Below are 27876 nucleotides of genomic sequence, written 5' to 3'. Positions count from 1 at the left end.
TCCTTCCTAGTCTTACCACACATCCATCTAAACATCCTCACCTCCGCTACACCTAGTTTATCTATATGGCGCTTCTTAACAGCCCAACATTCTGTACCATACATCATAGCAGATCGTAAGATAGTCCTATAAAATTTTCCTTTAAGCTTTAAAAGAATATGTTGATCAAACAACACTCCAGACACATCTCTCAACTTCATCCATCCTATTTTAATCCTCTGAGCAACGTCATCCTCTATATCACACTATTTATTTATGATTGAGCCCAGATACCTAAAATAGTCACTTTGTGGAATCTCCCTCTCATCCATATTCATCACTCATTAACCATCCTAGTGTAACTTTTAGTTACACACCATATACTCCATCTTTGTTCTACTTATCTTGAAACCTTTTGATTCTAGGTTGATCTCCATAACTTCAACTTGGCGTTAATCCCTGTTTTTTTCTCATTTACCAAAACAATATCATCCGCAAAAAGCATACACCAAGGAACCTCCTCTTGAATGTCTCTAGCTAAGGTCATCTATGATTAGCACAGACAAATAAGGGCTTAAGGCAGGTCTTTAGGGTAACCTATTTGTAATTGGGAATTCACTACCTTGACGCCCCCCCTAGTCTTACACAAGTCACCACACCATCATACATGTCTTTAATTATGTCCACATATTTACTTGAAATCCTTCTATTCTCCAATATATGCCAGATTAACTCTCTAGGGACTCTGTCATAGGCTTTTTCAAGGTTAATAAAGAACATATGAAGATCCTTCTTGCCCTCTCTATATCTTTCCATGAGCATCTTAAGTAAGAAAATAGCTTTCATCATGTATCTTCCTAGCATAAAACCAAATTGGTTCTCCGAAATAGTAGTTTCCTTTCTCAAGTGTGCTTCAATAACCCTCTCCCATAATTTCATAGTATGACTCATTAGTTTTATGCCTCTATAGTTGTTGCAGCTCTAAATGTCACCTTTATTTTTGTAAATCGGGACCCCAATGCTTCTCCTCCAATCATTTGGCATTTTCTTTGTGCTTGTTATCTTATTAAACAGCTTGATTAGCCAAGCTAAACCACAAATTCCTAAGCTCTTCCATTGGTGGAGGGTTGAAGAAAACCTCCCAGACAAGATCTCAAGACAATAAATCTGACTGAAAACCAAAACCTCTCAGAATATCACCAAACTTTAGGAAACAATAGCTAATAGGAAGAATAGGAACACCTCAGAAGATGGGAACGATCTGATTAGTGGTTTGGGAGTAATTTAGAAAACAATGATCTCAAGGGTAGAGATCTCAGAAACAGTGAAACTGAAATTAAATCTAATCTGGCCAATAGACAGGTCTGAAATTTGGATCAGACGCCACTCTCGATTATTTAACTCAAATCTCAAAGTCTTATAGCAATCTAACGACTGGAATGAAGTTAATTTAGAAAACTCTAAATCTGAAATAGAAGAAACAACAGAATATGGTGAATTTTAAGTAACCTCAGAAATAGGGCTCAGAACAGCCCAATATCCAGGTCAAGTTCAAGTTCTGGGACCTTCTTTAAATCCCCAAAAGTAAGGCCAAGTCTGATTAACAGATTAAACATAAGTTACAAATCTTTATAAGCTGAAATAAGAATAGAAACAGGGGATCTGCAGAGGTTAAAATCATAGAATATAGAGGAGATTAACGGTTGGTATTTAACACCAATTTATCTAAGAAATCAGAGATTACTACTTAGTTAAAATCAGATCTCAAATAACCAGTAACAGTACTCAATTAATGAGGAAACAGTACCTACTTTGAACAAAAAACAGAGTACAAAGAACAGAGTACAAAGAACAGAGTAAATTACATACGATCTCCCACCAACTCGGATCAGCTTCCCACTGTCCATGGCTTCTCACCAAGGCTTCCCACCTGAGACTGAATCACACAGCCCCATTGTTCAAGCAACTTTATGAATTCCAACGTATCTAACCAAAGGGCTGTTAGTAAACCTAAAGCATATTCCTAACCTGAATAGTAAAGTAATACCTATTACTAACTAACCGTAAAGAGTCATAATAAAGATATCTAATCTTAAAAGAATGCTCACACGCAGGTGAGTGATTATTTGAAAAAAAAAAAACTTAAATAAAAAAAAGCCTATTAACTAACTAGGCCTGAACTAGCCCATGAATTGAGCCTGCTTAAACACCATCGGGCTGGGCCTGCTTCCCCTTGAACTAGGCCTGGTTCTCTTATTTGTTCCTGCATCATCCACACGTCTATTGGAACCCCATTTGGGACTTGTGCCTTGCCTACTTTCATCTTTCTTAACGATTTTTTTTATTTCCGACACCCTGATTTTACGTATATACCTACGACATGAGGAGTCTAGATGCGTAATGCAGTCTTCGGGGCACTATTCCTCGAAATTTCTTCATTTAGTAGGTTGTAGAAATACTCTTTCCTTCTCTCCTCAATGTCCCTGTCCCTTGTTAGTACTCTCCCATATTCACTTTTAATACATCCAACATGATCGAAATCTCTGCTCTTCCTTTATATCATTTTAGCTATCTTATAGATAGCTTTTTCCCCTTCCTTTGTGTTCAGGTTGTTATAGTGATCTTCATACTGCTTCACCCTTGCTTGCTTTCCCCACACTCTTTTTAGCTTCATTTTTGGAAAATTTATACCTTTTTTAATCCTCTACATCCTTAGTCCATTGCCATAGCTTAAAACTTTCTTTCTTAGTCTTAATGGCTGCTTGAACCTCATCATCCCACCACCAAGTCTCCCTAGGGATATATGATGTTTTCCTTTGATTCCCCTAGGACCTCTTTAGCAACCTTCTTAATACAAGTTGACATCTCGTTCCACATCGTATTAGTGTCTCCCTCAAGATCCCACTTTCCTTGTTTGACCACTTTACCAATAAATGAATTCAAGGAATCTCCTTCTAAGCTCAACGAACTTATCCTAGGGTAAATAGGCTCCCCGATCTTACGATTTAGTGTAGTGAAGCACACATTCATGACCACCAATCTATGTTGAGTGGTAAAGTTCTCCCCAGGTATAACCTTGCAATCCTTGCAAAACAGTCTATCGGACCTTCTTGTTAGGAAGTGTTGGATTGTATGGGCCAGAATACCGTGGGGGTATTCTGGACTTTTTCTCTTTCATTATTTATGCTTTATGTTTTATGCTGTTATGTACAGCCTATGTCGGCTATGTTAGGGGCAGTTTTGTCCTTGTAATCTCTACTTCATATTATAAATAAAGGCTTGGGGTCACTCTTGATCATCCAAGCACTCTAATTCTGATCTGTTAACATGGCATTAGAGCAGGTTTGAATTAGGGTTCTTCATCCTTCCATTCTCGATCTCTACTTCTCCTTTTCCCCTAGACCGATCTCAACCAAATCAGGGTTTTTTTCAAAACCCTGAGGTTTTGCCCTGTCTATTATTGCTGATTTTTGGAGACCTATTTTATCATCATTCCAAGAGTTCCTCCTTCAATTTTTGGAGCTTCTCTTGGAGGTTTTATTGGATTTCTACTTCAACCAGCCCTTTTGTGACTTGGGTTCTTCTCTGCTACGATTATGGGTGACTCGATCACTTCCATCGCTACTTCTGATCAAGATGGACACTGCAAAACAGAATATCACACCTTTCCTCCTAATCCCATTAAATTGGATGGATCCAACTACCTGCTATGGTCACGATCAGCATCCTTTGCCATTGCTGGTTGTGGCCTTACTGGCCATATTGATGGCACCAGTGTTAAACCAGCTGACCCTGGTCCTCTTCAAAATAGGTGGCTTGCCAACAATGGAGTTCTCATGTCATACCTGATTGGTTCTATGACGTTGGACCTTGCACATGTGTTTCTTCTCCTTGATACAGCTTCTCAGATTTGGTCTGCTTGCAAGGAAACATACAGGCAACTTGGCAATGATGCCCAAGTTTATGAGCTTCGGAAAAAGGCCCTTCACACCACTCAGGGAGAGTTATCCATCTCTAAATACTATGCTACTCTGCGCAATCTCTGGCAACAATTGGATCACTTCTCTGATTACCACCCTAGTACAGCTGCAGACATTACTGCCTATAAGAAACATATGGACAAGATCAGGGTCTATGACTTCCTCAAAGGGTTGAATGTGGAATATGACCAGATTCGTGTTCAGGTGTTGGGCCATTCTCCTTTTCCCACACTTGAACAGTCTTATGCCTTGGTCTCCTCTGAAGAAAACCGTAGGGCTGCTATGTCACATCCTCCTATTACTGAAAGATTGGCTCTACAGACTGCTGCCCCGGCTCCTTCTGCACCTGTTGAGAATCTATCTCTTGGCACTCCCCCTACAGGCACTGTTACTTGTGAGCATTGTCACAAACCTTACTACACCAAAGATAAGTGTTGGAAACTTCATGGGACACCAGCTGACTTTGAAGCTAAACGGGCTACCAAGAAGAAGACCAAAAATAAGGCAAACCACTCTGAATCTGTTACTACAACCCCGGCTACTGACATTGGTCTATCCCAGGATGATCTACAGGCATTCCTACGTGTGCTAAGGTCTTCCGCTGCTGTTGCCTCTACTACATCCGCTGCTACTGCCAATTCCTCTGCTCCTTCAGGTTTACACTTTGCTCGGTCAGGTATTCCATTTGGTGGTCATTGAGCTTCTGTAGCTTCCCATCCTTGGATCACAGATTTTGGAGCTACAGATCACATGACCGGTTCCTCTAGCCCATTCTGTCGATATTCTCCCGCTTCTGGAAAGACAAGGTCAAAGTAGCTGATGGTTCCCTTTCTTCCATATCTTGAAAAGGAATCATCAACTGCAACTCCTCCCTTCCTTTGTCTTCTGTTTTACACATTCATAATATTACTACTAACCTTCTCTCAATTAGTAGTATTACTCATGATCTTAATTGCAAAGTAACTTTTTTTCCTTCCCATTGTATTTTTCAAAATCTGGCATCTGGGAAGACGATTGGATTGGGTAAAGTGCACGATGGATTGTACCTGCTTGATGATTGTCATCTCTCTCCACCACCATTACCTTCTCCGCTACACCAGAACTCCTTGGTCTCTTCTGAACTTTACCAATGGCGCTCTAGATTAAGTCACCCTCCATTAGGAATTTTAGCACATTTATTTCCTGCTTTGGTCACCAAATGTAATAAAGATGACTTTTTTTGTGAGGCTTATGTTATGGCCAAACAAACACGTTCTACTTATTCTCTATCAAATAAAAGGAGTTCTTCTTGTTTTCATTTGGTGCATTCTGATGTTTGGGGACCTAGTCGTAAAACTTCTATTTTTGGTCATTGTTGGTTTGTTTCCTTTATTGATTGGCACCTCGAAACATATGGGTCTATCTTATGCACACCAAAAATCAAGTTTTTTAATGTTTTCAACATTTTCATAAAATGATTCAAACTCAGTTCCAGGGTACTCTCAAAATTTTGAGAAGTGCCAATGGAACCGAGCATAAGGAATCTCGATTTCAAAAATACTTTGCTGATCATGGTATTATTCACCAGACTAGTTGTGTTGATACCCCAACCCAAAATGGTGTGGCTGAAAGGAAGAACAGCCACTTGTTGGAAGTGGCCAGAGCATTGATGTTTGCTCAACATGTTCCATCCCAATATTGGGGTGATACTTTATAGTTCTCTTTCTCCTTCCTGTCGTGCATTTGTATCTTCTCTTTCTTCCGTTTCTATTCCTAAAACTTGGCAGGAAGCATCTACAGATGGAAAGTGGAAGGCAACAATGTTGGAAGAAATGAGAGCATTGAAAAAAAATAATACGTGGGATCTTGTGGCTCTTCCTCTAGAGAAAAAACCAGTTTGATGTAAATGGATGTTTGTGGTCAAACAGAAGGCAGATGGGACAGTGGATCGATATAAGGCACGTCTTGTTGCAAAGGGCTTCACTCAAACATATGGAGTTGTCTATCAGAAGACCTTTGCACCAGTGGCGAAACTCAACACTATAAGGGTGTTATTGTCTTGTGCTGTAAATCTTGGGTGGGATCTTTAGCAGTTGGATGTAAAGAATGCCTTTCTCCATGGGGAGCTGGAGGAAGAGGTATATATGGACATTCCACCAGGCTTCTCTGATGATAGGACCAGGGGCAAGGTCTGTAAATTGAAGCGTGCTCTCTATGGGTTGAAGCAGTCACCTAGAGCCTGGTTCGGCAGGTTTCACAAGGCTATGGTTTCAGCAAAATATAAGCAAAGCAATGCTGATCATACATTGTTCATCAGACGAGTTGGTGACAAGGTAACTATTCTCATAGTCTATGTGGATGATATTGTGGTCACCGATAATGATGGTGAGGCAATCAAGAAATTGAAGCACTTCCTTGGCCGTGACTTTGAAATAAAGGATCTAGGACCTCTTAAATATTTTCTAGGGATAGAGGTTGCCCGATCATCAAAGGGCATCTTTCTTTCTGAAAGGAAATATATCCTAGATTTGTTGTCTGAGACTGGGCTATTAGGGTATCATCCTTCAAATACCCCCATGGGAACTACTACACGACTCAAGGAGAAAGAAGGTGAACCAGTTGACAAAGGTCGCTATCAGCGATTGGTGGGAAAACTTATCTACTACGTCTCTCATACTAGACTAGACATAGCTATTACTGTGAGTTTGGTAAGTCAGTTCATGCATGATCCTTATTTCTCTCATATGGAGGCAGTCCTTCGCATCCTACGATACTTGAAGTCTGCTCCAGGAAAATGAATACTCTTATCTCCCAGTGGTCATCTGAAAATTGAAGCTTATACTGATGTTGATTGGGCTGGCTCTACCGATAGAAAATCTATCTCTGGATATTGTTCCTTTGTGGGTGGAAACCTTGTCACATGACGTAGCAAGAAGCAAAATGTTGTGGCAAGATCTAGTGTTGAAGCAGAATTTCGTGCAATGGCACACAAAATCTGTGAATTATTATGGCTTAAAGGGTTGTTGCAAGATATTGGTGTTGCTGTCCATCTTCCCATGATGCTCAGTTGTGATAATAAAGCTGCCATTAGCTTTGCTCATAACCCTGTTCAGCACATAGTTGTCATGGCGTCGCCATGGCGTCATATCGCTGGAGAAGTGGGCATATCGACCACCGATATGGATGATGTAAGAATATCAACCGATATGGCCTCCATGTTGTCGCCATGGCGCCGCCATTGACGCCATACCATGACAAATGGCCATATTGGGCAACATGGTTGTTTCAAATTATAAAACTTAATTTTTTAACAATAATTTTTTTAACCATTTTTTATTTTAATGTTTTTTCCTTAACATAAAAAAAATTAAAAAAACATCAAACAGAAAACACTAATACACAATCACATATTTACATCTTTTATTTAGATGGGTTGTTTAATAGCTTTATTCACTCAATATAAATTACGTTCTTGTAATTGTTTTTTTGTTTTGTTACTTTTGTAGTCACTTTCATATGAATCATATCTCAACTCTCATGATTTTTCAACTTTATTATTAGCAAGACTATTGCTATCAATTATTTGATAATCCATGATTTCATATACACTAATGGATATTACACTTTCATGAATTAAACCATAGTAGATTAGTAGTACACTTTCATGTTAATTTTTTATGTTATAGGGTATATATTATAGCATACTAAATGACATTAAAAATAGGAAAAATAAAAAATAAAACATGGTTGATATGATCGCCATAGTAACGCCATGGCAGGCGACATGTCGATATATCGACATGATACCCCTCCACCGACTTGGATTGCCGTGACGACATGACAACTATGGTCCAGCATGATCGTACTAAGCATGTAGAGGTTGACAGACATTTCATCAAGGAGAAACTTAAAGCCGGCCTCATTTGTGTTCCCTTTGTGAAGTCCGCTGATCAGTTAGGCGATGTGTTCACTAAGGGACTGAGTAGCAAAGTATTCATCCTATCCTAGTCAAGTTGGGCATGTGTGACATATATGCACCAACTTAAGGGGGAATGTTGGATTGTATGGACCAGAATACCATGGGGATATTTTGGACATTTTCTCTTTCATTATTTATGTTTTATATTTTATGCTGTTATGTACAGCCTATGTCGGCTATGTTAGGGGCAGTTTTGTCCTTGTAATCTCTACTTCATTATTATAAATAAAGGCTTGGGGTCAGTCTTGATCATCCAAGCATTCAGACTCTAATTCTGATCTGTTAACAGGAAGAAATCTATTTGGCTAAATAGTCATCTCACTTTTCAAAGAAAGTGTTCACAATGGATAAATCATGGGCTACAGCAAAATCTAAGACTGAGAACCCCTCCTCATTACTCTCTCCAAAACAATAGCCTCCATTTGTGCCTTCACAGCCTCTAGGATCTCTCCTCACATGCCCATTTAGATCACCACCCATAATAATCTTTTCTCCTTGACTAAAACCTTGCACTACTCCATTCCTGCCTTCCAAAAATTGTAACTTACTACTATTATCCAATCCTACTTGGTGTGCGTAAGCACTAATTATATTGACAACCTCTTTTAATAAATAATGGAAAAGCTAAACTATTCTATGGATTGGCAATGAATCTCCAATAGACCCAGCTAAGAATATGCAGTGAAAACAACTGTTCCAAAATAAGTGAAAAGATAGATCAATATTTGCATGCTTATTTAGATAAATTTGTGTCACCAAGTCAGGCATACAGATAAAGGAGGAGACTGGTAAAGTACACAGAAAGAAGAAATCGGGTACAAAAAATGACAATGTCATGGATATCACATCCAAGAGCAGGTGCAGTTAATCTCTGAAGCAAATCTCACCTGAGCACAGTAACCAAGTTTCATATCCATTCCCCAACCATGAACAAGATCATTCTGCATAAATCCAAAGGAGTAACATAACCATAAGGAGGCAACTCCTTAATGAAGCATAAAACAAATAAAGATTCTTAAAGCAATATGCTAGCGCTGGTGGACACATTCATTGTTCTTCATGAATATGGAAGTTAGAAAGATTCGTATGGAAATTTATGCTTGAAAAAGAATAAAATTGTGTTGTTTTGATCCTCGAGGGGAAGACCTTTTTTTTCTCCCTTTTTTCACCCCCAAACAGATTTGGGATTTCAGTAAAATAAAATTTTCCTATTAAACAAAATTTTACCAGTTCTTTGCGAAAATTTTGAAGTTTTTCCCAAATTTACATTCATGTAATATGATTTCATATTTCACATGAAAACACTGAATAAAAGTTAATTCAATAATATTAGATCAACTGATAATAATTTGATTAACGTCAGGTGACAGTGTGACACAATGACATTCAAAATTATGGATCAACTGATAACAGAGATCCAACAATACAATGAATGATTAATACTACATAGTAGGAGTAGGACTAGTGCACTGGCATCTATTGGTATATACGAGGTGGATCGTTTCTTCCCACCTATGGTGAAGAGAAGAATCTAAGCAAGAAGAAGAATTTTAATCAAAGACAAAGTGACTTAATCGAGGAAGCCTGACCTCTCTACTCAAGAGTACTTTTGGTTAATTCTCTTCTGCTTCATTCAACAAACCAACACTTTTATCTTTGTACATAACCAACTCCACCTACTCACGACACCTCACTACCTCTCCCCTATAACAGCCCATATAATGCTCTCCATCCCTCAAAATAGCAACCCACACTCTATAACTACCTACATACGGTGAAAACCCACATAAAATAATAACAACCCACCTAAAATGATGACCCCATACATAAAATAATGACTTCACCCACTAACCATGGAAGTTATCTCCTCCCTCATGCACGTGGCCACTCCCCCCTCTCTCTAGCACGTAACATATTTCTCCCCCGTTGAGTTTGGTCTTGTCCTCAAGACCAAGTGCTGGGAATAGTAACTTCATTGCTTCCACGTTCTCCCAAGTAGCTTCAGAGGGAAAGAGTCCACGCCAATGGAGCTCGCCGCTTGTGGCATAGTACTATATCTCGCGATATATCGGTATCTCGGGCCTACCGAGATATCCGAAATATCCGAGATATCGTAATATTCCCGAAATATTGCATTTTTTCTCGCAATATTTCGGGGTCCATCTCGGGGTATTTGGCCATATTTAGGCCTGAAACTTCATGGACAGCCTTATTTAAGCTTAATAAACACATTTAAACCATAAAATTGTAAAAATGTGAATTCAAATTGGTGTTTTGGGCTTGCACTGATTGACATACGTCGCCGACCTTAATGTATAAATAGTTAAATACACATAGATTAATGAAATCACAACTTAAGTTACAAATTACGAGCGCTAAACTCGCTAATAGTAGTTCTTTGTGCCTCCCTGATCAATCCCACTCATGCCTCGCCGGAGTCGACGTCCATCGCTTCTCTCGTTTGAATGACATATGTGGACCACGGTATAGAATCGGAGAAGAAACGAGTGTAGTCATCCACAAGTGTCACGTAAATGGAATCATCAACGAATGTAGGTAACCTATCCTAGGATATAAACTAGGGTTACCAATCGATCCATCCGTGAAGAAGATGATCCACTGTGATATGATGTTGGCGCCCGGCAAGAGGCGATGGCATTGGCTGCATGTATGGCCGGTGAGGTTGGTAGCTAGGTCCGCTAGGGTATGCAAAGATGTTATCTACAAAAGATGATCCAAGATGTCCCTCGATCTGGATCGGTAGTCATAGCCCCTACCCCACTAAATCGCCATATGATGATGATCCATATCCATATCCACCGTAAGGTCGCGATGCACCATAATCCGATGCCAATGGAGCGGTACATAAGGCCAAAAGATGGGGCACGCCAATGTCCGGGCCGGTCCTCCTCCCTATCACCCATACTCAAACCACCAACGAGCTAGATAGGTTATCAATGTCCATGCGATCGTGTCAGAATCGCTTCGTCGACCCTCACGCTCTCGTCAGATGTATGAGGGGCCTTCGAGGCGGGGGTGCGGGGCACGTGCTCCGTGGTCCGTATTCAGGTGGCACGATCAAACTGCGGTTCTCCAGCAATCGGAGCGGTCTACAGCGCCAATCCTGGCCTCCTGCCTACCACATAACGCCTCGCATGCCGTCATATTCTTCACCAAAGATCACCACCACCAACATCACCACCACCAAAGATCACCATCACCACCACCAAAGATCACCATCATCACCATCATCATTTCGAGGACTTAGTACCGCCTTCATCATCAAGAATATCACTACCAGGGGTCGGAATGGTACGCAGGCTTCCTCGCATGATCCGACCGCGCCATATACTGGCCCACATCAAAGACCAATCTCGGTTATCATGCTGGGTCGGGCCTACCTCCCTCCTCATCCAACACTCGGCTCACCTCTATCCTCACCCAATCCACAATAGTCATCATCGCCTCCGAGCCAACTCGAAAGATGTCGCCAGATCAATGGTGCCCTCCGTCCTCATGCCCCATGCCAGTATGCGTGTAGCCAGCCTTCAAGTCGAGCGCATATACACTACGCCGATAAACGCTGAGACCCCAACTGCTGCGCTTCTGATGGGATGAGCGCAAAGGTACTCCAGCCTCTCACAACCGGATGCGAACATGTTGGGCAAGGACTTTAATCGCTATTCTTCTTAAGTTTTCAGCCGATTCCTCATACAACACCCACCATTCAACAAGATTACAAGTTTACAACAAAAAAGACATGTGTCAAATGTTGTTTCAACTTTCAACTTTCAAATTTCAATACATATGTAATTTAAAACTTAAAAGAATTACCAAGATCACCACGTGCTCTGCCAGATCGCGACCTCGAGTTCCAAAACTTCCCAATGCATCCCTAAATACCTTGATCTATACCCGTGTGGAAAATTAGTAAGTACTTCTTCACTACTTATTTGAAAGCATCAATAAGTTGAGTTTCCAAATGAACTCACTTCATTGTTGCAAATTGCTTCAGTAGTCGCACCATCCGGCTCCAACTTCTTCACTACTTGTTTCACAAAGATCAATAAGTCGAGTTTCCAACCCAAGCCTATTGTTATATCGATACTTAGGGTTCAAGTAGTATCTTGAAATATGACATATAGAATAGAGGTATTGTAAATGCATAGTAATTAGTAAATAATAATACTATGAATTAGTAAACATAAAACAAATTTACTTCACCAAATTTTACGCAGTGGATGCATAAGTTGATTCTCCCAATGAGCATTTATGATATCTAAGAAGTGTTTGCTCATGCGAGGACCCACACTATGTAACTATCTTTCATCAAGTCTATTACGGCATATAGGATCGGCATGGTTGGGCCCTTCGGAGCGGAGTCAAGAACATGTAGAACTTGAATTCGGCTCTAAAACTTTCACCACTTTGCTTAGTTTGGTCCGTAAGTCCTCGATGACATCGTTGTTTGTGCTTCCCTCCCATTTGCGCCTTGGAACCCTTCCATCAAACCACTCCTCGAAGCAAAACACGCTTCTCGGCCGCCTTCTTTGTCTCAATGCTTTGAGGGCAATGTAGTTGTGGCAAATCTCTGATGCCAGGCCTAACCAAGTCACCCCCACATTTTTCCTCAATAGATTGAGTGCATAGGAGTGGTTGTATACAAAGTTGGTGACTTGTCTTGCACTTTCAACCACGCCTTCACCAACTTTAACTTTCCCATATCTTTTAGCATTAAGTCAATGCAATGGGCTGCACAAGGAGTCCAAGAGCCGGTACTTATTATTGTTTATCATCTTCTCACCTACCAATAAGTTACTTCCTATCATCTGCTATAACCGACAACATTCTCAATACCCACATCTTTTTCCACTACTTCCTTTAACAATCAGAAATATATTTCTGCATCCTTTATCTCTTTCGATGCATCCACAGATTCGAGGAACATCGCCCTCCCATCACAATAAACCAGAAATTGATGATGACTTTCTTAGAGGCCTACCATCCATCTCGCCATTATAGTCACCCCATATGTCTCCCACATATTCCTCATCTCACTAATGTACTCATCAATCTCACTCTTTTGCTGAGGTAGATAAACATTCATTACCTCATACGCGGCCTCAATCCTCGGGCCACCGCAATGGTATCTATCATGGTATCATAACGGGGCCTGCAAGCTGTTCACGATGGTATGGTATAGCATCCACTTAGCTATCGATTCTTTAACCAATCCCTTCATCCCCTTCCATGCTCCTTTGATTCTGGGTTGATGCTTCCTTTCTTCTTATGCAATTTAGGATCGGATGTTGATGGTGGTATGCATCGGTAGAGGTGTTGGGTTGCCCTCGCACTTTCGGATCTTTTAAAAGGATTCAAAGTTTTAGGACCTCCGAACTGCGCCGCTCCTCCACTACCCCTACTCTTTGTCTCTGTGATCATCTTGAAAACTTCCTCTACTCCTTGAAACAGTCCGCCTAAAATCCCTAGCCTCCTCTGCTTGTTTGTATGTCATCATGCATGCATGTCATCATCGAGAGGAGGAGGAGAAGTCATCATCATCATTATCGTCTTCCTCCTCCCATCGAACTCCTCACCGTATCCTCAAGTTGTTCTCTTATCCTTTACTTTCGACCTTCCTCTTCTTTCTTCCCCTCAAACTATCACCAATCTCCTCAGCTACTTCAGGGGGACCATATGACAACCTACAACATCTTTAGATCCTCCAATCAGATGTTGTTTAAGTCTCTCTGGACCACCACCTCCCATAAATTGCATGCAAATAATTACATATAGATTTTCTCTTATCCCCATCAATGGGAGTACCGTTAACCATGCGATATCGCAATCACCCTACGGTGGTTGGTCTCTCTTTGTTCCTCTGTTCTCTTTGTTCCGTCCCGCCCCCTTTGTTGACTACTTTCCCCCTTTGCTTGCCCTCGCCGCACGTTGTCTATCACGATCCGCCATAATGATACTTGTTTACGCAATGATGTAAGTAAAATAATTAAAAAACTTAATGTAGATGCACTTCGATGGCCTTTTAGATTACTAATACACTTGTATAGTTATTTAATATTTTTCCCCTAACCCTTATATTTTTCACAAAATTAAAACCAATTTTTTATATATAATGTTAATATAAGTATTGACCTAACACAACAAAACTATGAATTAGTAAACATAATATACATGTAATGCATCTCAAAACATATAGAAATAACTTTCATATTTTTCATTATTTTTTAAACTTAAAACTCATATTTTTCCTTATTTATTTCTGTTTTTTAATTTTTATATATTTTTCTTAATTTTCAAAATTAAAAGAATTATTTAAGAGCAGAAAAATAAATCCGACACTCAGAAGCCGTAGATCGAGCCATTGTGTCTAACATATATTTAATTCATTACCATCTAAGTCATATTACCCCTAATTATTTCCTATTTTAGTTGTAGGAAAATGAATTTTTAAAACCAGAAAAAAAAAAAAAATACATATGGGAAAAAATTTCGACACCGTGAGGTCAGAGATCGGCCTCCGTGTCAACATATATTAATATCATCAACATCCAACAACATTTGTACAAAGTTTTTTAAAAAAATAGTTTTAGAGAAATATAATTTACCTTAAATAATGAAAATAGGCTTGGATGATGAGCTTAGATGACCCTTCGACGTCTTCCGCGACAAGAGCTTCATGAGGCTTGGAAGGGAGGAAGAAGAGAGAAAATTTCATTTTCAGCAGCTCTCGGTCGAAATATCGACCAAGAGCTGCGAAATATGAAATTTATAAGGATTTTGAATGTGACATTATTGTACTTTACAATATCTCGCGATATATCGTGATATCTCGCGATATATCGTGAGTTCCACGATATATCGTCGAAATATCTCGATATATCGACAGTTATTGTACTTTTTATTTCGACATTGTTTCGTATCTCGGTCATGTCGAGATTCACGAAATATCGCGATATATCGCCGATATTTCGCGAGATTTTATACCATGCTTGTGAGTACGATGGTCTAATATGGCTTGTGGAAGAGGATGGAGGGTTCATCTTCTCGCACCACCGGTAACTCCTCTTGGATCTGATGCCGCTCTCCAAGTTGCTTCTTTAGTAGGGACACATGGAACGTAGGATGGATGCGTGAGTACTCCGGCAATGCTAACTTGTAAGCCACCTTCCCAATGCACTAAAGAACCTGGTATGGACCATAATATCGTGGAGCAAGCTTCTGCGCCCTTCTTAATGCAAGAGATGTTTGTCGACAAGGGTGCAATTTAACATAGACCCAATCTCCTATCTCGAATTCTTTCTCCTGATGTTTTTTGTCATAAATGCGCTTCATTCGGTTTTGGGCCTCAATGAGAGTGTGACGCAGCTGGCTTGACTTTGGTATCCCTATCCAGTAATTGTCTTTCAACTGCCTCCAGCTTGGCGGTCCCTGGCACATAGGTAAGTAGTGAAGGTGGTGGTCGACCGTACACAGCTTAAAAGGGTGTAGTTTTAATGGCGGAGTGCTAACTAGTGTTGTAACAATACTCTGCCCATGCCAGCCATTTGCTCCACTCCTTAGGATGTGAACCAGTAAAGCACCTGAGATACATCTCCATTGTACGGTTAACCACTTCGCTTTGCCCATCGGTTTGGGGATGGTATGCTGAGCTCAAATTGAAGCAGGTCCCATTAAGTTGGAACAGTTCCTTCAAAAAATTGCTGGTAAAAGTAGGGTCACGATCACACACAATCGACTTGGGCATTCCATGAAGCCGGAAAATTTGATCATAGAATAATTGTGCCACCCCTGCAGACGTGTAGGGGTGCGAGAGTGAGAGAAAATATGCATACTTAGAGAGTCAGTCCACTACTACCAAAATAACCGTCCTTCCCTTAGAAGTAGGAAGTCCTCCCACGAAGTCCATAGAAATGTCCTCCCAAACACGTTCAGGGATAGGAAGCAGTTGCAGTAAACCCGCAGGAGTTTGGAGGATTGCCTTGTGACGTTGGCACTTGTCACAAGTGGCTATTTTTTCTAAAATGGACTTCCGCATACCCTGCCAATAAAACGTCGCCCTTATCCGATGACAAGTCTTCAAATCCTTCATGCGTCTTGTTGTGGAACTGTCAATAATGGTGGCTATAATTGGAGAATTTGTAGGGATATAAATCCTCTCCTTAAAAATACAACTCCACCTCTATCCTCCCACAGCCCCACGGCTTCATCCTCCCTTATTTTTTTGAGGATTTGCTGCATCTCCACGTTGGAAGCAATTTCTTCTTTTATGACCTCTATCCAATTAGTTAGAGGCATGGATAAGGCCATGATGTGATGCTCGGCTACCCCATCTTCATCTCCTTCTTTTTCTCCTTCTTTTCCTCCTACTTCCTCTCTCCTTGAGAGTGCATTTGTGACCACATTCTCTTTCCCTCTTTTATACTCTATTACGAAATCGTAATGCATCAGTTTAAATAACCACCTTTGCTGGGCAGGGGTAGTTATTTTTTGCTCCCACAGATATTTCAAACTCCTCTGGTCAGTCTTAACCACGAATTGTCAGCCAATCAGGTAAGAGTGCCACTTTTGAACGGCTACCACCAGTGCTTGGATTTTCTTTTCATAGGTTGAAAGCAGTAGATTTTTTCCTTTCAACGAATGGCTAAGGAAAGCAATCAGCCTTTTTTGTAGGAGCACGGCTCCTATACCCGACCCGCTTGCATCATACTCAACAATAAACTCGGACGAGAAATCGGGTAATGCCAGGACTGGAGCGCATGTCATCGCGGCTTTGAGTTGTGTGAACGCCTCCTCAGCTGTTGGTGTCCAATTGAAATTGTTCTTTTTAAGCATTCCAGTGAGTGGATCAGCTATTTTACCGTAATTTTGAATAAATTTACGGTAATAACCTGTTAATCCAAGAAACCCATGCATGGTCTTTATTGTCTTGGGCTTTGGCCAGCTCAACATGGTCGATACTTTATCTGGATCAACTGCTACTCCATCGGCAGAAATAATATGACCTAGGTAGTGAACGCTAGGTTGTCCAAAGTTGCACTTCTCCCGCTTCACGAACAACTTATGTTCTCTTAGAATTTGCAAGGTCACCTCCAGGTGCTTCAGATGCTCCTCCCACGTGGTGCTATAAATTAAGATGTCGTCAAAGAAAACCAAAATAAACTTCCTTAAATGCTCCTTAAATAACTGATTCATCAGTGCCTGAAAAGTGGAGGGTTCATTGGTGAGTCCGAACGGCATCACCAAAAATTCATAATGGCCGTGATGGGTTCGGAATGCCGTTTTTTCAGTTTCTTCGGAAACGACTCTGATTTGATGATATCCAGAGCGGAGGTCCAGCTTAAGAAAACCCGTGCACCGTGGAGTTCATCCAATAACTCATCTATAAGAGGAATCGGGAATTTATCCTTGATGGTAATTTTGTTCAATGCTCCGTAATCCACGCACATACGCCAAGAATTATCGTGTTTTTTGACCAGTATCACAGGCAAAGAATAAGGGTTGTTACTTGGCCGTACGATGCACGATGATAGCATGTCCCCCACCAATTGTTCGATCTCCTTCTTCTGGAAATATGGGTGACGATAGGCTTTGGCACAAACCGGTTGCGAGTTGACCTTGAGAGGAATCCAGTGATCATGCAACCGCATTGGAGGAAGGCCTGAGGGCTCGGCAAACACATCTTCATACTTGTGTAGGAGACGTTGTAGTGGCTTTGAAGTGGGTCCCTCTCCTATTTGTGTGGAGGAGGGTGAGATCGAATACAGCTGCAGTAAGAGTCCTTGCTTGCTGCGTCTTGTTTCTCGAGTGGGATCTCCTACTATCTTATCAGCTCCAGCCATCATGCCCTTGAGTTCAACTAGCTTGCCTGCCACCTCATACTTCATGATAAGGTTAGCAAAGTCCCATGTAATAGGACCAAGAGTTCTCAGCCAATGGGCTCCAAGTACTACTTCATAACCACCAAGGGATAAGAGGAAAAAATCTGCAACAATAGGTACTCCTTGCACATTTAATGCAACGTTGGACATATACCTGGGCTTGCAATTCTCTCTCCAGATGCTACCATGACTTCAAAAAGCTGCTTATTTGTAGGAATGAGCCCCACCTTTGTAGCTAATTTTAAGCTCAGGAAATTGTGAGTGCTACCGGAATCGATCAAGACTGTGACCGCCACATGTCCCAGTCTACCTGCGATCCTCATCGTCTCTAGAGCCTTATCCCCACATATTGCATGTAAGGAAATCTCGGGTAAGCCGTACCCCTCATCTGCTACATCATTTGGAGCGTCCACCGTCGCTTCCTCCTCCTCAACATCATATCTTTCAATCAAGAATAGTCTTTTACATCGGTGGCCGGGAACGAAACGCTCATTGCAGTTATAACAAAGCCCCTTGCTCCTCCTCTCCTGCATTTCACTAGCCATCATTCGTTTGAGCGGCAGCGCAGTCCCTACATTTGGCGGCTCCTTGTTGGTTGCAGGCAGCTTGCGTGGATCTATTGGTGGTGTGAAACGTCTCTGTTGTGACATGTTCTTCGCTTCGAATAGTCGTGCTAACCCGATTGCATTTGAAATGGTGGTTGGTCGCGCGGCCAGAACATCTGCCTTAATATTGTCACGTAACCCGCTCACAAAACAACTAGTCTGCCTATTGGGTGGTAGGTAACCCACCTTTGATAAGATTCTTTCGAACCTTGCCTGGTAATCACGGACGGAACCCGTTTGTTGCAGCTTAGCCAATTCGCCAAAGAAATCCTGGAACGTTGTCGGCCCGAACCTTGTGTGTAAGCCCTCACAGAATTCCGGCCTGGTTTCACCGCCTCCACTTTGCTTGTGAAGTTGGTACCACAGTTGTGCCTCTCCTTCGAGATGGAAGGATGCCAGGGCCACCTTCTCCGCCTCCGGCGTTTGGTGAAAATCAAAAAACTGCTCTACCCGGCATGTCCAGCTCGTAGTATCCTCCTCACCATTGTAACAGGGAAAATCGAGTTTCACCAATTTGGGATGAACTGTTTGTTGTGAAGTCGTGGACCTCACAGTAGGAGTGATGATAGGAGACTTTTGCGCTCCATGGTTTTGAGCTGAAGCCCGCGAATTCTCCCCTACATCTCCCTCTTCTTGGATTGGAGGGTGAAAAATCATGCTCTCAAACATATCCCCAATCTTCGCTAGCAGCTGTTGTTGGCCTTCTAATTTCGACAAAATTTGCTGTTGTCCTTCGTTTAGAGAACTCACATCCCCTTCTAGTCGCTCCACCCTCTGATCCATTCCCAGGCTTTGATACCAAGCTGGTATATATGCGGTGGATCGCTTCTTCCCACCTATGGTGAAGAGAAGAATCTAAGCAAGAAGAAGATTATTAATCAAAGACAAAGTGACTTAATCGAGGAAGCCTGACCTCTCTACTCGAGAGTAGTTTTGGTTAATTCTCATCTGCTTCATTCAATGAACCAACATTATTTATCTTTGTACATAACTAACTCCACCTACTCACGACACCTCACTACCTCTCCCCTATAACAGCCCACATAATGCTCTCCATCCCTCAAAATAGCAACCCACACTCTATAACTACCTACATACGGTGAAAACCCACATAGAATAATAACAACCCACCTAAAATGATGACCCCATACATAAAATAATGACTTCACCCACTAACCATGGAAGTTATCCTCCATCATGCACGTGGCCACTCCCCCCTCTCTCTAGCACGTAACATCTATTTCCTCTATTCTTTTCTCCATATAAATGAGAGTTAACCTTTTTCCCCAAAAATAATAGGAGACAAATGAAAAGGACATAAATAGTTATGAAGTTCAACAAAATAAGACTAACTAATTTCTCCAAAAAAAAATAAAAGTTATAAATATTCCTCCAAAACCTTATCTGGAAAATATTATTTAAAGTTCTATTTTCTGGGCAAAATTTCAGCAAAAAATTAACATGGTCAAAGTTTCAGGATAACAAAGAGAAGCTTCATGCATATGTGGCAGGAAAAAAAAAATTGTAGGTTGAAGTTGTAGAACAAAAGACAACACAGTATTCTCGTCCTTAGCTGGTAAAAACTACTCACTAATACTCTAGAACTTGATTCAACATAGTATTAGTTCCCAGCTAGAAAGACCACTCATTAAGGCTTGGAAAGAAGGTGCATTGTACAACAGAGATGGGCTTAACATAGCTCTCCTCACGTTATTAATAATTTGATAAAGAGATTTAATAAAGTTACACAACAGTACTAGTGGAATTCATTTTACCTGGATAAGATGCCAAGCACAACGCCAAGCAGACCTTGAAAACACGGGCGCCATACCCTCCACAAATCTATAAGTAGAACACACAACCACAATCATTATAGCCATATAGTAGAAACATGGAAGGAATAATTTTACAGCATTAGTCTTGTAAGCAGGAATACAAGATTTTAGATTGCTTCTTTAATAATTAAGCACTTTTATTCGGGTTTGCAATGTTATGATCAAAAAATGAAAAAATGGCATGTATTTAACATAATAATAAACCATGTATATGTTACAGATGAAAAATATAATTGTAAGCATGTACAATAACATACCCAGTGCATGGTGGTTCATTGCTAGCCTCTGAACACTTCACATTGCCACGAGTGTCATAGACTCTTCTGCATAAAGTAAGCAGAGAATATTGGTTATTATCATTCATGTCAGACAATGATTCTTACAGCAATCATTCTTTAAGAGGAATTCCATTCACCTATGGACATTCTTTGTTCTTTTCCGGATGGTAATTCTGTGATGTATCTCTGTTGAATTAGGATCCAAAGCCGGCTGAGATATCTCTAGTCCTTCTGATTTCATAATTTCTAAGTATCTGGTAAGAGAATTCCTTTAGATGAATCAGACAACACATGAACATAAAGCACTACTTTCCATCTCATTAGCGAAGTGGATGTCTCAAACCCATCAAGTAGGCAACTTGATACACACAATACAAAACCCAGCTATATTTCACTATATCCCTACTTTTTACAAAAAATAATCTTGTCAGCAGATCAGCTAGGACAGGACAAAGAAATTGGCTAAACAGTGCAACTCATCTTTTTCTGGATAAGACTGAGGAGACCAAACTGGATTCTGCATGAAAATGATACAAAAATGGGATAGGAGAAGATTTTGGAAGATATGTATACACCTAACATAAAAAAGAAATGTAGCAGATAGTTTAACAATAAAAAAGGGCAAATTAACCCTGAGGTTCATTGAACTGGTGACGGTATCCTATGGCCAGGGTTCCCAATGTTCCATATGTTATGTTTGAGGTGCCTTAAAACAATGGCGTTAATCCAGCCCAATGGTAAGGCACTCAATCTCTCTCACCTTGCCTTCGCGGATGACCTTATGATCTTTTCTAATGCTGATCCCTCTTCGATCTCTTCCATTATGTCCTCCCTTCATCTCTTTGAAAGCCTATCTGAGCTTAAGATCAATCTCCTAAAGTCCAATATCTTCCTCTCTGGAGTTTCTGACTCCGTCAGGGACCATCTTCTCCGCTTGGCGGGTTCACTTTGGGCTCCCTCCCTGTTAAATATCTTGGTCTCCCCCTCATTCCCACTAGGTTGACTGCCCTCCATTATTCCCCATGTTAGACCTCATTAGAAAGCACCTCCAGCTTTGGAAAGGCAGACTTATCTCCTTTGCTGGAAGGCTTGAGCTCATTAAATCCGTCCTCCAATCCTCTTACATCTATTGGTGCGGCATCTTTGGGCTTCCCAAGTCAACCATTTCTGCCATGGAATCCCTCTTTTGTGCCTTTCTTTGGAAAGGCAAAGAATGCTCCAAATTCATCCATCCTATTAGTTAGGCTACCATCTGTCTTCCCAAATCCAAAGGTGAGCTAGGTATCCGTAGGATCAGTGATTACAATAAGGCTGGTATTCTTAAGCTCATCTGGAAAATCATAACCAAACATGATTCTATTTGGGTTCATTGGGTTCACTCTCATTTCCTTAAAAAGGACTCTCTATGGACTGTCCCCTTTCCGGCGGACACATCTTGGGTTTGGCGCAAAATCCTCCACCTCCGGCCTCTTGCCCTTTGTGCCATCTCCCTTAAGATTGCTGACGACTCCTCCTCCTCTCTTTGGATGGACCCCTAGCACTCTTCTGGTGTCCTTTTTAATCTCCTTGGAGCCTGCTCTATTTACTCTTCTGGTATTCCTAAGTTCTTCCCCCTCTCCTTAATTATTGTAGACGGCATGTGGTCTTCAAGATACTAAAACTCGAACTCGGTACCAACTTGACCCTTGGAAAAACCGAGGCGAGTCGAGATCTCGCCGAGTTGGTGCATTTTTTTTCCGACTCGAAGCCTCAACTCGGTGGGTTTTAGACCTAGTTTGGGTCTGAAACTTGGTATTCAGCCTATTGTAGGCCATTTAAACACAATGGCACTATTAGATTTTGCAAAAATAAAGTACAAATATGAGTTTCACTTCGGACCATAGGTTGGTAGGCGACAACGTACTAAAGTACCCTACTCTACACATAATTTAGTAATAGAAAGCAATCAAAACATTCAATTAATGTAAAACAACTTAAATAAGCATTAGAAATGTTAAAGTGTACAATACATCAATTTTTAAACAAATGCTACATAAAATGTGATATGTTAATGTATTCAATCCCAAGATTGCTTAAAATTCCATAAATCTTAACATGGTAAAACATTGCTAACTTTAAGCTTTGTTTTGAAAGCTTTCCAACAAGTCCAAGATTGCTTAAATCTGATTTATATTGAAGAAATTATGTACCAGTTAAAATTAATTTGGTGTGCACGAATGCTGTCAAAATATCTCTGAATGAAAATATTTTTTTGGACATCAAAACAAATGAATATTTTACCGCACTTTTGGTTTTACCAATGTTTTATCATATTAAGATTTATGGAATTTGATTTGTCATCCTTTAGAGGAAGGAGGTTTGGGAATTAGAAGGATAAAAGATGTGAATTCTGCTGGCATTATCAAGCTTCTTTGGAAGATTGTTTCTAGGGCCAAAAGTATTTGGGTGGATTGGATATATTCAGGTCTTCTCCGCTCAGACTCTATTTGGTCGGTCCAAATACATTCAGATGCTTCTTGGACCTAGCGCAAGATTCTTCAGAATAGAGTTCTGACTCTTGGATCTATATGTTCTCACATTGGTAATGGGAATACCACCTTGCTCTAGCTGGACCACTGGCATCCTATGGGCATTCTGCTTCACCAGGTTACCCCTAGAATGATTTATGACTCGGGGCTTCCTAGAAATGCTTTGGTGGCTGATATTCTAAATGAAGATGGATGGGACCCCCCTGACTCCACTTCCCCTACTCTTACTTCTATTTGGGCTCTCCTTCCTACAGTCTCTAGAAGACCTTTCAACAGGGAAGACTATGTCTCTTGGATGCCTAGCACTTCGGGAAAGTTCAACACTAAATCAGCTTGGGACCTTGTCAGATCTAGCCTTCCACTTGTCCCTTGGAGGAAACTTGTCTGGTACAAGCACCACATTCCAAGACACAGCTTCACGGTCTGGAGAGTCTTATCCAACTGCCTCCCAACGCAAGCTTTCCTCAGACATCGGCACATTATGGTCTCCCCCAACTGTGGCCTTTGTTGGAATGGGACTGAAGATACAAATCACCTCTTCTTTGGCTGCCCCTTCACTCGCTCTATCTGGAAGGGCATCCTTTCCAAATGCTGGCCGTCAAACAGGAGGATTCTTCCTTTTGATCGTGAGTGGATTTGGGTTGATATGACTTTTGGTGGCTCTACTATCTGTGATATGATTGGGAGATCGGCTTTCTCAGCGGCTATCAACCACATTTGGATGGAGAGAAATCTTAGGAAATGGACCTCCAAATCGAGATCTACCAACCAGATTTGGGATTCCATCTCTTTTGAAATCAAAACTAAAATTAGTTTAGCTGCTCCCTCTACTTGTATTGACACCCCAAGGAACAGATTCATTGTTGTATCCTGGGGCCTTCTTCTATCACCCTTACGCCAGCGGGCTCCGTTGTTTGAGTCTTTTCTGCTGGTCCTTGTCTCTTGTTACTTCCCTCCCTTTTTAGGGCTGCTTTTAGTGATGAATTTTGTATTCACCCAAAAAAAAAAAGATTTATGGAATTTTTAGATTTGAGAAAAAACCCAGCATTAGAAAGTTGAAAATTGCACCTACCGCCGAAAATCCAGTTTTTGTTCTTGAACTAGGGGGTTGACTTTTTCCTTTTGGAATTTTATTTTTTAACTATTTTTATTGGATTCAAATAGGGGGTATTTGCTTATTTATGAATAATATCATAAGTAAATGAAATACAAATACACAAACATTTACTTAAATGATATTAGGAATAAATGTCTATCCTGATTACTGGCATACATAAGTGTCTGTATACCAAGATTTCCCACCGAGATCTCGCCCAGATCTCGAGATCTGGCACTCATATAAAAAGGAATTTGAGGTCGAGATGCCGAGATCTCGAGATCTTGATATCTCGCCGAGATCTCGATATCTCGCGAGATCTCGACTGAGAAGATGTACTTTTAAAAATCGTATAGCAACTCGTCTCGACTTCCTGAAAAACCGAGATCTCGAGTGAAATCTCACGAGTTCTCGAACTATGGTGGTCTCCCCCTTCCCTCTTCCCCCTTTGTCTTACCCAGGTCTGGGCTTCCCTTCCCCCTCTTCCCCCCCCCCTCCCTTCCTCTCTAACGGACAAGACCATATGAACCCCTCCCCTAATGGCCTTTTTAGCTCTAGATCGGCTTGGAATTTTATTCGTCTCCAAGCTCCGAAGATTCTCTGGCAAAGCTCATCTAGTTCAAAGGTCACATTCCCCGCCATAGTTTCAATGTTTGGCGTGCCCTGAACAATTGCCTTCCCACCCAAGCTTTTCTTCTGCACCGTCACATCCATGTTTCCCCTGCTTGTATCCTTTGTTGGAACGGTCTTGAGGACGTTGATCACCTTTTCTTCTCTTGCCCTTTCACCTCCCCTATTTGGAAGAAAGCCCTCCAATCCATTTGGCCCCGCCCGAGGAGGCCTTTACCTTTTTCCATTGAGTGGCTTTGGATGGATATGACTATTTCAGGTAGTTCTATTTGTGATTCAGCAGGTAAACTTGTGGTAGGGGCTGTCATTTCTCATATTTGGATGGAAAGAAATCTTAGAAGATGGACCTCCAATTCCCGATCTTTTGATAAGATTTGGAAAGCCATCTTCTTTGATGTTAACTCTAAACTGCAGATTCTTCGTTTTGGCTCTCTTGTTGACTCTCCTAGAAATAGGCACATTGCTTCATTTTGGAGCTTAGATGTTTCTTTTATTCAGACTCCTAGCCCGCCCCTTTAGGGCTTGTTTTTGTATAGCTTTCCCCCCCCCTTCTTTTCTGTCCCCTTTTTGTTAATGCATTTTTATTCATCAAAAAATAAAAATAAAAATAAAACTTTACTAAAATACACTTCTATCAGGCTGTGTTGTTGTCAATCAAATGGATCATAGTTCAAAATCTCAGTCAAAAACACTGAGATTTCTCAAATTTTTTCGGTTTCAACACAGGTTGAAACGTAACCTTAGTTGGAATGGTCAATCCCGAGCTTGAATGGGAGACAAGCGAAGCAAAGAGGCCTCATAAGAACAGCAATTTAATAGCCGCGGTTTAGGTGGATGAATGAAAGAAGACGCGGAACGTTATGTCCAAACCTGTCTTGTGTGTCAATGAGACAAAATAGAACATAAGAAACGCTGCAGGTATACCAACTTTCGACCAAAATTTCAACATTTTGGTCAAAATTTCGGTGTAGGTGAGATATCTTGTATCATTTCAGTTTAAACTCAAAATCTCGATCGAAATTCACTGATTTTAGTAGGTTCAATAGCGAGAGCGGGAACTTGCCAAAAAATCTCAGTTTTTTCTGTTTTTTGGCCAAATAACCCACAAATCTTCGTGGAACAACATGTTGGAGACTACTACAACATAAGACCAAGATTCGACTCTCATGGTCATCAAATTTTCCTGTGAAAATACATCATTTGACTCGGTCCATTGACTCTTGAGACATGGTCCGGGTCACTCAACTTGGCCCCATTTCACGTACCAGGAGTCAATGTGTTGACTCTACTCTTGTTCCCTCAATTGCCTTTACACCCTTTCCAACCACCTAAACCGGCAAAGACCCAATCTTCTTCCTTGCCTCTAGTACCTAAAACTCAGAAATGGGGAGGAAGGGGGAGTAAAGGTCTGGAAAGAAGATCAGTAAAGAAGGGGGTCTAATGATCTGGCTGGCGTCTTCTATGGTGATTATTCCCACAGTCCAACGTAGCATATCTCACAAACAAGTCAGATTTTCCAGCTGCATATAACACATATACAAAGAAGATAAAGATAAGCTTATACTAGTAACCTTTACCAACTCCCCTCCCCCCACAAAAAAACTTATATTGCAAACGCCCCCCCCGGGCACCGAAATATTACAAGCTCTCTCTCACTCTCTCCACAACTTCGCTTTCTTTCTTCTATGATTTCTCAAGTTTTCTTCCATGCACTTCACTCACGATTTCACATACTACTCTTGGTCCTTTGATTTTCCCTTTAGTAAATAAAGTCGCTGTTTTCCTCCATATAGAGGATGAATCGAGGGAAGTAAGGAGAAGCAGAGAAGAGATAGAGAGAGAAGTAGGAAAAAGAAGAGAGGGAAGAAACAAGGGTTGAAAGAATCTGTTGGAGAGAGTAATCGATCTCTCTCTCCTGTACATTACAAGTTATATATGTAAAAGTACATAAATGCCCTTATATATAAGTGTACACCCCCATGAGACCACAATACATGAAATTACCTTCTACAATACCCCCATGAGACCACAATACATGCAATTACCTTCTACAATACCCCCATGAATTCAGTATACGGCTTCCAATGGTCAGTTCTAGGAGCATGCATAAACTGGCTTACTACTCCAACGACTTATGTTATATCCGGATAAGTAAGACAAAGATAAATCAACCTTCCTAAAGTTTCTGATACCTCCCTGCATCAATCAAAGGTTGGCCACTGGCTTCACTTAGTTTAGGACGGGTCAGTGGGAGAGTCTGCAAGTTTACACCCTAACATTCCTGTCTTCTTTCAAGAGATCCAAAACATACTTCCTCTAACAGATGTAAACTCCCTTTCTTTATCTCAACACTTCAATTCCCAAGAAATACTTCAAGGCACCAAGATCCTTAAGTTCAAACTGTTGAGCTAAATAGGCCTTGAGCCTCTTTATTTCTGCTTGGTCATTTCCAGTTACTACAATGTCATCCACATTAAAGATAGAGCTGTAATTTTACCATTGCCATGTCTGGTAGTAAAACAGTTCAGCCGAGTTTGGAGTTGAAGTGACTCATGACCACATATTAACAGCAGCAATCATTCTAGCAGGAAGTTTCTATTTTGACCACTTGTCATCGATTCAGCCTTGAAGATGCAAACTCCACTAATAACTCTTCTGGTTGAAATCCGTAAACCTCGATCTACGTATCTAACCTTTTACATGGTGTAGCCTCTGTTGGAAGTTGGAACCCTCTTCAACTCTTTGGTTCCAAAGCTAGAGGCAGAGCAAGGCTGCTGGTCGACTCCCAAACCCACTCTGATACCACATCGTAGTTGTCCTCTATTATGAGGATGAACTGATGGAAGAAAGGGAAGAGAGAGAGTTGGAAGCAGAAGATGAGAGGGAAGAGAGAAGGGTTCGAGACTTGAGAGAATGTGTTGGAGAGAAATTGATTTCTTTCCTCTTTAAATTACTAATTATTATATATGTAAAAGTACATAATGCCCTTATAGACAAAAGTGTATACCACCATATGACCACAGTACATGAAAATGAAATTCCCTTCACACCCTTACAACAAGTAATCTAACAAAAAATTATCACAATA

At 40.9% G+C, this 27876-nt stretch overlaps 1 protein-coding gene across 2 annotated transcripts in view; it reads right to left on the bottom strand.

Annotated features, from left to right (window-relative positions):
• LOC122648643 overlaps nucleotides 1–27876 on the bottom strand; it is a 93835-nt gene that overhangs the window by 54330 nt on the left and 11629 nt on the right. Inside the window, exons 9-12 of one of the 2 annotated variants that reach the window (XM_043841857.1) lie at nucleotides 20672–20803; nucleotides 20514–20579; nucleotides 20197–20263; nucleotides 8805–8858 (exon numbers count right to left, since the gene is read on the bottom strand). In XM_043841857.1, the coding sequence (XP_043697792.1) occupies nucleotides 8805–8858; nucleotides 20197–20263; nucleotides 20514–20579; nucleotides 20672–20803 (319 nt within the window). The remainder of the gene's footprint in view (nucleotides 1–8804; nucleotides 8859–20196; nucleotides 20264–20513; nucleotides 20580–20671; nucleotides 20804–27876) is intronic. The other variant, XM_043841858.1, reaches the window with a different exon arrangement.

The sequence above is a fragment of the Telopea speciosissima genome, chromosome 1, assembly GCF_018873765.1.
Source record: "Telopea speciosissima isolate NSW1024214 ecotype Mountain lineage chromosome 1, Tspe_v1, whole genome shotgun sequence".
NCBI lineage: Eukaryota > Viridiplantae > Streptophyta > Magnoliopsida > Proteales > Proteaceae > Telopea > Telopea speciosissima.
The sequence above is the reverse complement of the archived record's forward strand: the minus strand, read 5'-3'. Positions and strand labels throughout refer to the sequence as shown.